Below are 15,572 nucleotides of genomic sequence, written 5' to 3'. Positions count from 1 at the left end.
ATTCACACTCCTCTCCCTGGTGCCTTTCTGGTCCCTCTTTTTTCTTGCAGAACCAGCTTTGCCTGCTTAGTGACAGAATAAGTCAATGAGTATGAGCGATAAAAGTCTCAGATCATCAGACCATCTCACAAAGGAACAAAGATCCCACAGGAGGAAAAGAGACTGGGGTGTTTATCCATAACCCGGGAAGTCGTTTTTAAAATCCAGTCCCGTCGCAAGTAGATCCTGTTATAACATCATTGTTTGTAAAACGCCTAGAGCTTAGGCACATTTGTCACTTGGGTACGTATATATGTGTTTAAGTATTTATCTGTTTATTTATTATTACAGCTCAGCTTCATAATCAGATCGTCCTGTTTGGGCCCCAAAAGTGGCTTGTCACTGGATAAAAGTAATTTCCCATGGCAGGTGCTCCCAGCAGGTGGCTGCTCACAGTACCTGCATCAAAAAGGTAGATTTAGTCAGAGATTTTATTTTAATATGAAATCTGTATTGCAGCCTGAGCCACTACTGGGTGATGTGCCAAAATTCATGTCTGCAGCATGATTTATTATGTGAAAATACCACAGAACTAATCAGTGGAGTTACTAATTAATACAAATCTGCATTTTTTGCATAAGCAATTAGTGCAAGGAGAGAGCAGTGAAAGAGGAAGTTTGACTCCTTTAATCTCAGTGCCTACTCAAGCAGAAAGACCCACCAGGGCCAAACTCCAAGATCTACATTTGGAATTTCCCCCCTTTGATTAGTTAAAGACATAAAAGGTCAAATTATCAATATTTAATTCATGTGAAATGTATTTGTTAAAGAAAAAAAGAAAACATTTTATTTAAGGAAAGGAAGCCTCTAGGTGTAAATTCCTGAATCAAAAATAATTATGTTTTCCATTCAGTAGAGTCTGAATAATATTTAATAAGGATTCCGATTGCTAATAATAATGACATTTAAAAATTACATCAATACTAGGGGGAGGGGTGTGTGGCATATGCTTCTATGAAGAAATCAGCAAAGGTGCTTGTTCTCCTGAGTCACATCTCTACTAGACTTTTCCCAGTGTATTTTGGATGTCACGTGTATTAAGATGCAATATTCTAAATCCAGTATTTAGATAGCGTGGCTCGCCAAATCTGAGCAAAGAATGCCATTTAACTCGAGTTGGTTTATTTCCACATTGATTTCAGAGAAACTGCTTATTGTGTGAATAACTTGAGCGTTGAAAGGGTGGTGGCGATGAAAAAATATATCATCAATAAAAGGTACACTCCATATCAAAAAGCAAAACTAAAAAAAAAAAGGAAAAAACCCTTTTTAGATGTTTTATTATTTCTGTGCACAGCAAATAAGAACTCATTTTGATTTCGATGCCGTGTGGCAAATAAGTGCAACGATCTTTCCGAAAGTCGTTTAACAAATCATTTCTTTGTTTCAGGCTTTGCCAAGCTCGCATGATATTTTACAGCCCTTCCCTCACCCCTAAACCTGGATATCCAGTTTTCCAGGGAACTTGCTCTGAAAAGAAGGTGGCTAATTAAATGCAGATTTCCAGGGCTCTCTCATTAAAAGTTCGCATGGGGTGGTCGATGGTTTTGCGAAAGAAGGCAGAGAGGAAACGGCCAAAGGCTGCTGCTGGAAGGGGCTTTTTGAACCTTCGCGGGGCGCAGCGCGAGGCCCGCGCGGTGGGAGTTGTCCAGGGTGCTGATACCTGGAGGGAGCGGCTTCCCGGCCGCCGCCCGGGGCTGGACACCTGGCTCCCCGGCCGGGCGGGGCGAGACCCGGGGCCGCCGGCGGGAGGGGGGGACCCGCAGCAGCCTTTGTGCAGGGGATGCCCGGGGGGCCGGGGGGCGTCTCTGCTGCGGCACCTGCCGGCGAGACCTCAAGCTGTTCCCCACGCGCCGTCCCTTTAGGCCCCCCACCTGAGAGCAGGTGCGCCCACCAGCACACACTCATGCACCCACACCCACACGCTCCCACGGGCACGCACACGCTCCCATTCGCAGTCTCGCGCTCGTGTGCGCTCACGTGCAGGTTCACACGCACTGGGGCACCCGGGCACACTCACACACGCACACAGCGCCGCTGGCGCACGAGACTGGGGGCGCTCCTGTGGGGACCTGCGCCCACGTCCATGGGGGCACGCGGGGCGGACGGCTGGCGGAAAGCCCCTCACTGTGACCGACAACCAGGCGCCCTAAGGGGAGCCGCTGCCCCCTCCCTCCCCCCCCCCCCCGCCCCGGGGGACAAGGAGGACCTAAATAATAAATAAAAGAGCACAGGCAGGCCGAGCCGGGGAGGCCCGGTGCTAAATCACTTCCCAAATCACAGCCGCCTTGTGCTCCATCCAATAGCTCTAAGCGATTTGTGGGGCTGGGGGTTGGAATCAATTTTTTTTCCCCCGTTCTCGCAGGTGCAATATGAATCAATTATCTTAATTAAGATTATGCCGCAAGCCCAGGAGGTTTGGGGAGGACGGGTTTTGCGCTCGGGGCGACGGCGAGGCATTTTAATAGCTTCTCTCCCGCTCCCGGCTTTCCTCCCGCCGCCTGGCTGTCGAGTCCGGGCAGCTCCAGCCTCTGGCCAGGACCCGGGCGCCCGGAGGCCTCCCCGGAGGCGTGGGCGCAAACCTGGCGCGGCGCCCGCGGTCTGGGCGGGGGCGGGGGCGGGGGCGGGGGTGCTCCCCGCTGCATCCCCCTCCGGCTTACAAAGGCCTCCTGTGAAAGGCCTACTCTAGCGCTAGGCCCCTTGCGCCCTTGGCCCCTGCGCCCTGGGTCTCGCCCGCCCCCAGGTGCCCCCCACCCCACCTCTTCTGCAGGGGCTGAGGCCAGGACACCCGCTCCCGGGAGAGGGGCCGGGAGAGGACGCGGGCGCCGCTCGAGGTCGGTGGGGACCACCCGGGCCAGCTCGATGCTTTCATTGCGCGCAAGCCTCCCTCTGCGAGAGCGAGCATCTGTCTCCGCGAGAACCAGGTCACCGCCGGGGACGCCGGCCCTGCCCCTGCTCGTCCTGGAGGCCCCGCCGAGGCGTCGAGCCCCCACCCCGCCCCCACCCCGCCCCGCCCCGCCCCGCCCGGGCCGCGCGCCCCCTCCCGCCCCCTTCCCGCCCGCGCTCCTGCTGCCGCTTTAACGGCCGGGACCGCCCGGCCCGCGCCGCGCGCTCCTAGCGGGGACCCGGGGGGCGACAGATTTGGGGCATTGCTCGAGGGCAGTGAGTCATGAAAGCCGCTTTTGTTCCCCGCGCGTGCGGTTCGCGTGCCGCTCAGCAGCCTGCGGCGCCGGGTGGGGAGGGAGCGCGGCCCGGAGCCCGCCGCCCACCGGCAGCGCGAGCCCAGGGACGGGGCGACCACTGCGGCCCCGGGGAGGGGGGCCTGCGGGTGTGGACCCCGAGTCCGGGGGAGGGAGGCGGGCGCGGGGGCTGCTTCTAGGCCCCATCTCCTCCGCACAGAAGGCCCCCCAGTACCTCGGGCCTGCACCCCGCCCCCCCGGCCTGCCTCCTGCGCTCTCCGGGCGCCAAGACCCCCCCCCCCATTGACATTCCCCGCGCAGAGGAGGGTTCGCACCCCAGCCCAGGACCAGCCCCCGTGACCCGGGAACCCGCCAGGTCTCTGGAACACCCCGGAGCGGCCTTGCCTTTGTACAAATGCCCAGGCGTGGGCGAACGACGGACGGGCACGGGGATTAGGGGTGAATTTAGTAGAAGGAGAGGGAAGCAACGGGGCTAATACTTCGTGCACCTTGCAAACTCGAGTCGTGGCTGGCGAACGCCCGGGGCCTTTCCTGCCCTGGAACACCTGGCTCCACGGAGACCCTCCTGATGTCGCAGACTGAGGGAGCTTGGCTTCCCCGGGGGAGGAGGGATCTCCTAGGTCATCCCCCCCCCCCTCCCATCTTTGGGTAGCTGGAGCCATCTCTTCCATCCGCCCCTTAACATTTACCCCCCACCCCCCACACAAAGCTCCTCTAAGACCCAGAGGGAGGGCCGGGGCGCGGGTTCTGCACCCCCAGCCGCTGGGGGCTGGCCAGGACAGTGGGGACACTTGGGCCCACTCTGCAGCAAGTGTCCTCACACCTGCCTGTTGTGGTCCCTCCTTAACTTCGATGCCCTCTGGGTTTTAACCCATCACTGACCACACAGATGGTGCAGGGGAGGGAAACGAGACAGGCTCCTGGGTGAATCCTTCTATCTTCCCCTGAGCTCTTCCTACACTGACCAGCGAAAACTCCCTACAGCTCCGCTCTGGGAAACTCAGCATAATTTAGGTCATGCTTTGGGCACTGGGTCAGGGCGCACAGCACTTTATTCCCCTTTCAGATTTGCGCCTTCCAGCCACCAGTGATCTCCTTAGGACCCTCTTCCCCTCTCCACTCTTGCCCCAACGGTTCCCAGAGGCACCTGGCTTCAGCCGCTCAACCCTGACACTGTTTGCAAACTCGAGGGGGCTTTTAGGGCGATTGTCTTTAAATAAACAATCCAAGTTCGACGCATTCATTGGAAGGGGCACCGGGTCTGGGAGGGACAGGATGTTAGTCAACGGAGGATTAGAGACGGAGCTGCTGGAGGAGGAATGGCAAAGATAGGCTGTCTATGACTGCAACCGGCCCGGGGAGGAATGAATGATCATTCAAATCGCCAAACACAAACACGGGCCTCTTCGGGAATCTCTACGACCTTTGCTTGACAGGTGGAGGTTGGTTGAGTCAAGTGAGAGTCTGTGAGGTCCGGAGGAGTCCTGGCCATTAACCCCCTCCAGAGCCCTGCCAAAGGCCTTTCCCGAAGGAGGAGCGAAGAAAAGACCCACTCGGTGTAGGCCCTGCTTGCTCCCTTGGAGAAGGCTCGTCGGAACCAGGCGCCTTTTGCAGGTCGGGGCCGTGCAGGGTCAGCTTGGGGCGGGAACACGGGGTGTCGGCGGGGGAGGGGGGCATCGTCTGCAAGGATCCAATGGCCTTGGCGAAGCATCAGAGGAGCCCCCGAAGCTTTCACACAGAGAGTTCTGGGACCGAAAGAGCCAAGGCCTGAGCGCGCCCAGGCTGCGCCCGGACCCAGGGGTGATGTACGGGGGGCTTCGGACAGAGGCCGCTGAAGGCGAGGCGCCCCAGGCTGCACGTGTGCTGGGGGCAGTGACAGGCACAACATTTCTACCGTCGAGGCTGGGCCTGGGTGAGCCGGGGACGGAGGCCGCGCTTGCAGACCAACCCTGTGCGCCAGGCCGGTAGGTCTCCTTCGGGGTTTGGCGGGGATGAGGGGATGGCGGGCACACGCAAGCGTCCGCCACGCGGGGGAGACCCGAGGCGGGCGAGCCCGGGAGGGCAGCAAGTGTGGGGCGCGCCCCGGCGGCCACGGAGCCAGGCCAGGCCGCTCCCCCGCGCGCCTCGCTCCCGGGGCTCCCGGGGCTCCCGGGGCTCCCGGCCCGTGCGCGCCCCGACGCCGGCCGCCCTCTCCCATCGGAGCCCCCCCTGCAGCCCCCCTCCCCCGCGCCCCCTCTCCCTTCTGCCGCCTGAAAGGGTTAATCTCTCCTGCGGGTAAAAACAGGTCCGCGGAGTCTCTAACTGGCGACAGATGGGCCACTTTCTTCTGGCCACAAAGGGGCCGGAATGGAGCGCTCCGCGGCATACAAATGGGCGGGTCACGTGGCCGCCGGCTCCTGGCTGGACCGGGAGGACCATATGGCGCATGCCGGGGAGGCAGGAGCTGGGGCGGGGGCAGGGCTGGGGGGAGCGGGCCGGGGGGCGGGGTGGGGAGGGCGGGGGAGCGCGCGGCCCGGACGCGTGCGCAGGCGCGGGGCGCACGGACCTGCGGGCGCTCGGCTCCCCGCCCCGCCTGCGCGCGGCCCCGGCCGGCGGCTATATAACCCGGGCGCCCGCGGCCGGCGCGCGAGGAGCTCGCCCCACGCACGAGGCGCGGCGTCCGGGGCCCGGGGTTATGAGCCCGCCACTGCTCAGGACCTACTAACCGCCGCAGGTAAGCACGGCCCTCGCCTCGCTGCCCGGGGATCCAAGCGGTCGCGGAAGCCCCCGGCGTCCCCGCACGGATCCCGGGGCCCCGGACGCGCGCGTGCATCCACGGGCATCCCTCCCCTGCCCTCCCCTGCCCTGCCCTGCCCTGCCCTCCCCTCCCCTCCCCTCCCCACGCCACGCCGCGGGCAAACCCGCTCGCAGCTCGGCTCGCGTCCATCACCCAGCGCTGGCTCTCCAGTTTTTTTTAAAAAAATGTTTTAGTGTTTTGGTTTTTTGGGGGAGGGCCTCTTTGGGTTTTTGTAAATAATGCACCCCAACTCTGATGATTGGCTTGCTGGTGGTGATTTCAAAGTCCTGGAAGCAAACGACTACTTGACTTTCTCACTCCTTCTAGTAAGGGAAAAAAGAGAAAAAGAAAAAGAATAAGGAAAAAAAAAAAAAAGGAAAGCCCTGTCACCAAGATGCATTTTGTGTGCATGTGTGTTATACGCGATTGGAAGTGCCGAGTTATCGTTTCAGTGACTAGAGGGGGCATTTGAGACCCGGAGTATATTCCCCCCCCCCCCACACACACACACCATCCCCAAATAACCCACTTGACAGGTAGTTGAGTTGGGAGGGAGGGGGGATGTGGAGACGGGGAGAGGAGCCGACTCCTGCTACCTGTTACTGCTTCCGAGGCGGCCGAGTCCCCAGCAGCCAGCGCAGGAGCCAGAAATTCAGTTATCTCACTAAAGGCTCTTTTTTTTCCTTAATTTTCTTTATTAGAAGCGGCAACTTCGCTCTTGCCAATCGCTGACCATCATAATTACTCAATCTTTTTAAAGAGAGGTTTGAGGCGAACTTTGAAAAGCCCCCAATAAAGAGCGGGCGGCCCTTTCAATGGGCTGTTTATTAGAGAGGAGCCTCCCGCACCTGATCCCAGGCGCCGGGCAGGGCGCTGTGCGCGGTGCCCCGGCCTCGCCCCGGAGCCTGCGCTTTTGTACAAGGTGGAAATTCAGCGGAGGGACAGGGATGGGGGGCGAGGGGGGAGGAAGGCGAGGCTGGCACGGGAGCCCCCTGCCCACTTCTGTTGCCACACGTTTCGTTGATGGCGAATTAATTGGACGGGAGCTACTTTTTCTCCGGCACGCATTTGCTCTTCAGTCTCGGGGTAGTGTGTAATCTTCTTAAAAATCACTGCCACCGTTAGTTAGCAAATTACGTAATGGCCCTTTGCAGCTGTAATCGCCAGGGCAGAGAAGGGGACGCACGGAATTGGGATTTTTTTTTTCCAAACTCATCATTTTATATGTGTGTGTGTGTGTGTAGTTGTGAGTGACTTTGAACTCACGCAGATAAAGGTGGAGTAGTCGGGGGGAAAAAAAAAAGCAAACAAACATGAAGTAGTGGAAATGCATGCTCATTTTCACGCATGTATCTCTCTGCCGCCTAAGCACCGTAAACACACTTTCACCCATCGCTAGGAAACACACCTGCTTGCTCTCTCCCCCACCTGCGCCGCTGCCCTCTGTCCCGGGGGCCTGTTGTCAATCAGGCCGGCTAAGTTTTTCTTAGGAGCATCTGTCTGGTCAGCAGCGGTCACTCCCTCGCGCGTGCATCTCTGCCAGGTTAGGGAGTGGGAGCGCGGGGAAGGCGCAGGTCGTTGGCGAGCCTAGCGCTTTTCTCCTTTTCTTTCTGTTCCCCTTCCCCCCTCCCCCCTGCCCCCGCCCCCTGTTGAATGTAGGAAACCGCATCATGACCAAATCGTACAGCGAGAGCGGGCTGATGGGCGAGCCTCAGCCCCAGGGTCCTCCCAGCTGGACGGACGAATGTCTCAGTCCTCAGGACGAGGAGCACGAGGCAGACAAGAAGGAGGACGACCTGGAAGCCATGAACGCCGAGGAGGACTCGCTGAGGAACGGCGGCGAGGAGGAGGACGAGGACGAGGACCTGGAGGAGGAGGAGGAAGAGGAGGAGGAGGACGACGACCAGAAGCCCAAGAGACGCGGCCCCAAGAAGAAGAAGATGACCAAGGCGCGCCTGGAGCGGTTCAAGCTGCGGCGCATGAAGGCCAACGCCCGGGAGCGCAACCGCATGCACGGGCTCAACGCCGCGCTGGACAACCTGCGCAAGGTGGTGCCCTGCTACTCCAAGACGCAGAAGCTGTCCAAGATCGAGACGCTGCGCCTGGCCAAGAACTACATCTGGGCTCTGTCGGAGATCCTGCGCTCGGGCAAGAGCCCCGACCTGGTGTCCTTCGTGCAGACTCTGTGCAAGGGCCTGTCGCAGCCCACCACCAACCTGGTCGCCGGCTGCCTGCAGCTCAACCCTCGGACCTTCCTGCCCGAGCAGAGCCAGGACGTGCCCCCGCACCTGCCGGCGGCCAGCGCGCCCTTCCCGGGGCACCCGTACCCCTACCAGTCCCCGGGGCTGCCCAGCCCGCCCTACGGCACCATGGACAGCTCCCACGTCTTCCACGTGAAGCCGCCGCCGCTCGCCTACAGCGCGGCGCTCGAGCCCTTCTTCGAGAGCCCCCTGACCGACTGCGCCAGCCCCGCCTTCGACGGGCCGCTCAGCCCGCCGCTCAGCATCAACGGCAACTTCTCCTTCAAACACGAACCGTCCGCCGAGTTCGAGAAGAGCTACGCCTTCACCATGCACTACCCCGCAGCGACCTTGGCAGGGCCCCAGAGCCACGCCTCGGTCTTCTCGGGCGCCGCCGGCCCGCGCTGCGACATCCCCATAGACAGCATCGTGCCCTTCGAGAGCCATTCGCATCACGAGCGAGTCATGAGCGCCCAGCTCAATGCCATCTTCCACGACTAGGGGGGCGCGTCGGCTTCAGCATCCCCCCCCCCCGCCCCGGGAGGGGCGCCCACGTGCCCACTGTGCTCGCGGCGACCCTGGTGTTTACAAAAGGCAGCCCTTTGGGTACTATTGCTGCAAAGTGCAAATACTCCAAGCTCCGAGTGATAGATGTATTTATTGTCGTTACTGCCTTTGGGAGAAACAGGGGATCAAAGTTCCTGTTCACCTTATGTATTATTTTCTATAGCTCTTCTATTTTAAAATAATAATAATAATAAAGTAATACAGTAAAAAAAAAAAAAAGCACCACAAACTTGGTGCAGCTGTATTCAGATCATATGAATTATCTGATCGGGATAACAAAATCACAAGCAATAATTAGGATCTATGCAATTTTTGAACTAGTAATGGGCCAATTAAAATATATATAAATATATATTTTTCAACCAGCATTTTACTACTTGTTACCTTTCCCATGCTGAATTATTTTGTTGTGATTTTGTACAGAATTTTTAATGACTTTTTATAATGTGGATTTCCTATTTTAAAACCATGCAGCTTCATCAATTTTTATACATATCAGAAAAGTAGAATTATATCTAATTTATACAAAATAATTTAACTAATTTAAACCAGCAGAAAAGTGCTTAGAAAGTTATTGTGTTGCCTTAGCACTTCTTTCCTCTCTAATTGTAAAAAAAAAAAAAACAAACCCACAATTGCACAATTTGAGCAATTCATTTCACTTTAAAGTCTTTCCTTCTCCTTAAAATGAAAACCAGATCCATAACTCTTAAGAGAATAAAAAAAAAGGAGAGAGATGTAGTCCCTATCAAAACATATCAATTCAATACATTACTTGCACAAGCTTGTATATACATATTATAAACAAATGCCAACATACCCTTCTTTAAATCAAAAGCTGCTTGACTATCACATACAATTTGCACTGTTTCTTTTTAGTCTTTTACTCCTTTGCATTCCATGATTTTACAGAGAATCTGAAGCTATTGATGTTTCCAGAAAATATAAATGCATGATTTTATACATAGTCACACAAATGGTGGTTTGTCATTATATTCATGTAATAAATCTGAGCCTAAATCTAATCAGGTTGTTAATGTTGGGATTTATACCTATTGTAGTCAATTAGTACAGTAGCTTAAATAAATTCAAACCATTTAATTCATAATTAGAACAATAGCTATTGCATGTAAAATGCAGTCCAGAATAAGTGCTGTTTGAGATGTGATACTGGTACCACTGGAATCGATCTGTACTGTAATCTTGTTTGTAATCCTGTATATTATGGTGTAATGCACAATTTAGAAAACACTCATCCAGTTGCAATAAAATAGTATTGAAAATCTGGCCAATTGTTGCATTTCTTCTGAAAGTGATTTTTTTTAAGCATAAATAATTCCTAAGCAGGATAATTGCTTTATTTGCTGAATTTAAAAAAAAAATACGAAATGCTGTTTGTAGAATAAAATAAAGGACAAAAGTTTACTTTAGCATACTCTCTAGTCTGTTTGTCTTGGTTAGGGAGTCACCAGCTCTTTGTAAAGATAATGAAAGAACCTAACTCATATTTCATTACGTGGAATATGAGGCTGGGGGGTGGGGTGGAGAGACAAACGGTTGTGTTTTTGTTTTTCTTTGTTGTAAGTGCCTTCACTTTTAGCTTCTTGGTTTCTATTCTTTTAAACGATTATGGTATATTTTCCCCCTATTTTTTTAAAGGGGCATTTAGTTCATTATTCACAAGCAGACACAAGCAAGTGCCCTAGCTTAGTTTGCCTATACATTTAAAATGTATAGAAGAAAACTTTACCATTTTCTTAGTGCTTTGTTATCTGTACATTTCCCTGGACTGAACTGCAAATCAGTACTATCACAAAGTACCGTTGCACTTTGCAAACCAGCACTATCCCCGGAGAAAAGTTACGCACCTCCAGAAAATGTCAGGGGGGAACGATTGAATTAATCTAAAGAATCCAAGAAGTGGCATTTTGTAATTATTTTATGAACATCTTGTGATGATTTCAGTAATTTTTTTTTTCCAGGAGAAAATGGTAACGAGTTATTTGTACTCAAGAACATGCTATTTGTAGTATAATATATTTTAGGATGATACAATTGTGTCCCTTCCCTTTCTGGAATGCTAAATAGAACTCAGTGGAAAAACTTACAGATGACTCTGTCCATTGTTAAGTCCACCAAAAAAAAAAAAAAGTTTGGCATTTTTCTTCCTCTGGATGTATTGACTGACAGGAATGCTTCCTAGGGAATAACGTTTTGGCACTTGTGCCCTGGCTGTACCACGGTGCTCTGATTACTGTCATTAGTAACTCCATTGTTCCTCCTCTGATTCGGATGCCACATTGGATGACTACCTCTCTTCCCAAGCTTGTTCCTTTAATCTCCTTCTCATTGGTGATTTAGGGGTTCCAGAAAGCTGACCTCATTTAGCAAACTGCTCCAGAAAAATGTGAGTAATCTAATGGACAGGAACAATTAGCCATACTAATAACATTGCCAATGGGGCTATGTCAAGCTGTGACAGTAGCAGTAAGGAATACTTCAACATTAAAAAATGTTGAGTTCAATTTAAAATACATCATTTTAACATGTTTTCCATCAGCCTTCATCAGATGACAGAAATACTTTTAAGTTAGTCTCAACTTTATCCAAAATGCAATCATCTCATTCCAAGTGAATCAGAGTTGTTATTTTGAAATCAAGCTGTTGCTTCTAGGATTGCTCTCACTGTTCTTACTTTAAGAGACGTAATACTGATAAGATATATGAACATTGCCAGCCTTCCAGCCTAGGGGACCATGAAGTGAACATTCAGATCTGATGTGATCTATTCAGCAGCTCAATTTCACCTGTAATCAAAAGTATACATCTTCATGCAAACTAAAACTGTTGCTCTAGTAAACAGGAGAAATAATAAGAGAATGCATGTTAAGGATTCCAGCTTTTAAAACATCAAGCAAGGAGATATCTATACTGTGGATATTTTTTCCTTTTCTTTCTTTCTTTCTTTCTTTCTTTCTTTCTTTCTTTCTTTCTTTCTTTCTTTCTTTTTTTTTTGTAAGGTAGAAATGCAGACTATAAGTCAGTTTCTTTTTCTTTCATTTTGCCTATATAACTTCATTCTAAAACATAAGGATTCTTTCAGTCAGTCAAGGAGTAACTCACATGCCACCATCTTTTATTCAAAGGCAGGCACAGATGTTCCTTCTGCAGGGGAGGTTTTAATTTATGAAAATGATATTGTTTATGCATGAATGAACTGAATGCACTCTGCATAACACACAGCACTTCCATCTGATCAGAGAAATACCACAGAACCAGTGCCAATGTCAGAAACATATTCTACAAATTTACTCACTTAAATGTTTAATGAATATTTGGAAGGCATTTTCAAACCACAAGAAACCTTTTCAATTATCTTTTTCTTTTCTTTTTCAATTGCCACTAATATTTAAAAGAGAATCGGTTTTTATAATTGGCTAATGCCTATATCTAGCTAATAAGAAAAGAAAATGTTTTACTAAGTGAAAAACCAACCAAAAGAAACACTGGCAACTTTAGCATCATTGGAAAAAAATCTTTAAGTGTTGTTGTATATTGCTTGATCTGAGTAACATTTAGGGCTCCTTTATATTGGACAGTTACTATTCCTATTAAGTAGGAAGCTTAGATCTACTTCTCTAATGTGAAAATGCTCTAAAGAGTTATTTCCAGGAAAGAAAAAAAAAACCTGGTATTTAAAAATCAACAGTCAGTTTCATGGTGGGAGATGAAATTTGGCTAAATATTTTAACCAGTGCATAATTCTCTTTGAATAGAACACTGCATAACTTAGATTTCATTTACATCACCAACTGCATTCATACAGTATGATCTACTTTTAATCCTAAAAAATACAATTAAATGCAAATTAAAATGAAGAATTATAATATCTTAAGAACGTTCTGATAATTTTAGGTTTATAATACGGTACAGTATAATAACATTTGCAACAAATTAGAAGTGTTCTAATGTATTAATCTTAAAAAAGTCCCTATGTTTTTAGATTTGAAAGTCTATAATTCTTACAAAATTAATGCATTTCTGAAGGAAGCTAGCAATTACTAAAATGATATATGGATCATTAGCTAGCAGTTTGAAGCAAGCTGTTTTAGTTCTATAATTAAACAAGAGATTTAAAGTGAAAATATCTATTAAACAATTAATAAAACTAGGTTTCAAATGTAGACTGATTTTTGTCCTAATGGGAATTGTAAAACAGGAAAGCCATGCTTAAACTAAACTGAAACCTCCTCTCTTCCCTTTTCCTCTCCCTTCGCCATGATTTATTTCCTAAAAACTATCTAAATAAAATCTTTAATCCCAGGGTCTGATAAAGAATAAAAGAGCCAATGCAACATCTTGTGGAACACCAGGACTGAGAACTCTTGTTGCTACCATTGCACAGAGGCATTCTGGCGTCAGATACATAGTGATTTGTATGGTGGCATAATCATTGGCTCCTGGCCAGGCATTATGTTTCAGAGGACACTATTGTCAAGAACCATTCAACTAGAAATCTGCACTGTATGCACTCAAAAGTTGATATCATCTGCCTTCCCATGTCAGGAAGAATTTTGTGCTGGCAATTGACTCATAGACTCTTCACACTCACTAACACTTGGTTCAATGACTCTGATGGAATTAGCTGGATAACCAAACTAGTGGCATTGACAAGACAAGGCCTCAGTCTCTCGGGACTTCGGTTCAAATTGTGAATTTTAAAATGTCTTAAAATGCAGAGTATTATGGAAATGCTGGATGAAATCTTCAGATACATTAGACGTGGATTTGGCCATCTAAACATTATTGTGCTAGTTGTCTAGCTAATAGGGAAGTGGATAGGGACAATAATAATTTTTATAGATCCCCAGGTATAGAGCAATCCAAAGGGATATATCCCCTTGTGAAATAACATCTAGAGATAAAAGAATAGATTTAATCTCACATTTATGGGGAATCTTGGTAACTTACTTTGCTCTTAACAAGATTAAAAGCTACCCCTGCTTTAAGCTTTGATGTCTTAAGGACACACCTCCAGAAAGATGGCCTCACGTGCTTACTAGGTCAGGGCTAAGTGCTCTCTGCTCATTTATGCATTTCAGAACTAAAGCAGCCCTGTGCCTTATTTTACAGATGAAGGCACTGCAGAAAGTTGGGATACCTAGATCCTCCTATGACTGGTTTCCTTTCTTCATTCAAGGTCTAGTTCAAACGCCACATCCTCAAATCCCGATATGAAGTAGCAACCTCACCAAAATCAAAATTATGATTGCCCCTTCCCTTTTCCAGAGCATTACTTGCTTACTTGTTTCACTTATTTTTAAATTATCTATCATAAGAACAGAACCTTTTTAAAAAAATATTTGTTGTTTCCCTAGTGCTTCATAAGAACAGAAGCCTTGTTTCTTGTTTCTCTGTTACTTAGAAGATCTAGAAGATGCTCAAAAATATTAACATTCCAAGAAAATCAAACCGCACTAATCTAATGCTGAAGCTGTTATAATTCATGTTGGTTGAGAATGGGAGAGGACCATAAATGATTCTCAGCTCAGTGAAAGTTATAAGCATTAATTCTAGAAAAAAGAGAACAATTGACACTAGTTTCTTATAACATGGCGCCAAACATCTCTTCTCCACTCCTTTTGAGGATAGAAATCATGAGCTATAGGTTCTTTCTTTTTGTTTAATATCAATTTGTTAAATATGATTTGGAACTGCAATAAAAATGGAACTAAAATATTACAGGCTCTTTCCAGACCCTACTTTTCTCTCTCTCTCACTCTCTCTCTCTCTCTATTTACATTCCTTAAGAACTTGAATGCATGCTACTTTTTTCCTTCCTGTTCATCATTCTTTGTTTTTGTTCTATTGTTAGTGTTATATAAATTTGTCCCACATTGAAGAATTTAGATTACAGCAGACCAGAATGTAACCCATAAGGACTATGTATGTAGTCCAGCAATGAGTTGGAGAATTTGAGTAGCATTAAACAAATTAAATAGTAAAAGAGGTCACCCTTAGGTCTATGATAGCTCAGATGTAGAAATCCACAATATAAAAGTACTGTATTATCACAATACTTGCTAGTTCAATTCATTTTCCTTCAAAGTATCAGTTAGAATAGAAAAGTGGTTAAGTTTGTGAGGGATGTGGTCTTCTTTGCCAATACAACACAATGAAAGAAGACATAAAGTGATTGTCTTCAGCAACCCCGGGTATGCATTTTAGCACTAAGTTCTTAGGAGAAGTGCTTAGGGACCAGAAACATCAAAGGATCAGTGTTCTTGGAAAGTGATTTAATTTAAAATCACTGAAAAGCACTGTGCCTGGGTGGCTCAGTGGTTGAGCATCTGCCTTTGTTTGGCTCAGGTTGTCATCCCGGGGTCCTGGGATCAAGTCCCACATCAGGCTTGTCGCAGGAAGCCTGCTTCTTCCTCTGCCTGTGTCTCTGCTTCTCTCTCTGTGTCTCTCATGAATAAATAAATAAAATCTTAAAAAATTAAAATCACTGGAGACCAAAGGATAACTAATATTCTTAATAATCATGATATTCATACACTGTATGTGCTATTGGTTGAGATAAATGCTGATGAATTGCCTAACTTATAGTTTCGTTTTTTTAAGATTTTATTTAATTACCTAACTTACCATTTCTACTTCGAAAGGTTCACTGTGCAAACTTAGCACATCAATAATATTTCTCTAGTGTTCTCTCTGAATGATGTCAGTTGGAGGATCGTCCCCACTTCT

At 48.9% G+C, this 15,572-nt stretch overlaps 1 protein-coding gene across 1 annotated transcript; it reads left to right on the top strand.

Annotated features, from left to right (window-relative positions):
- The first annotated feature begins 5,821 nt into the window (after window positions 1–5,821).
- Window positions 5,822–10,109, top strand: NEUROD1 (neuronal differentiation 1). Its single transcript, XM_025460387.3, has 2 exons — window positions 5,822–5,952; window positions 7,675–10,109. Exon 2 carries the CDS (start codon window positions 7,686–7,688, stop codon window positions 8,754–8,756), a length of 1,071 nt encoding a protein of 356 aa, XP_025316172.1. The 5' UTR covers window positions 5,822–5,952; window positions 7,675–7,685; the 3' UTR covers window positions 8,757–10,109.
- The last annotated feature ends 5,463 nt before the right edge of the window (window positions 10,110–15,572 follow it).

The sequence above is a fragment of the Canis lupus genome, chromosome 36, assembly GCF_003254725.2.
Source record: "Canis lupus dingo isolate Sandy chromosome 36, ASM325472v2, whole genome shotgun sequence".
Taxonomy (NCBI): domain Eukaryota; kingdom Metazoa; phylum Chordata; class Mammalia; order Carnivora; family Canidae; genus Canis; species Canis lupus.
This window is presented reverse-complemented; position numbering and strand designations above follow the sequence as displayed.

What these genes read in the sequence shown, in the direction of transcription:
- NEUROD1 (XM_025460387.3), top strand. Translation starts at nt 7,686, where the DNA reads ATGACCAAATCGTACAGCGAGAGCGGGCTGATGGGCGAGCCTCAGCCC.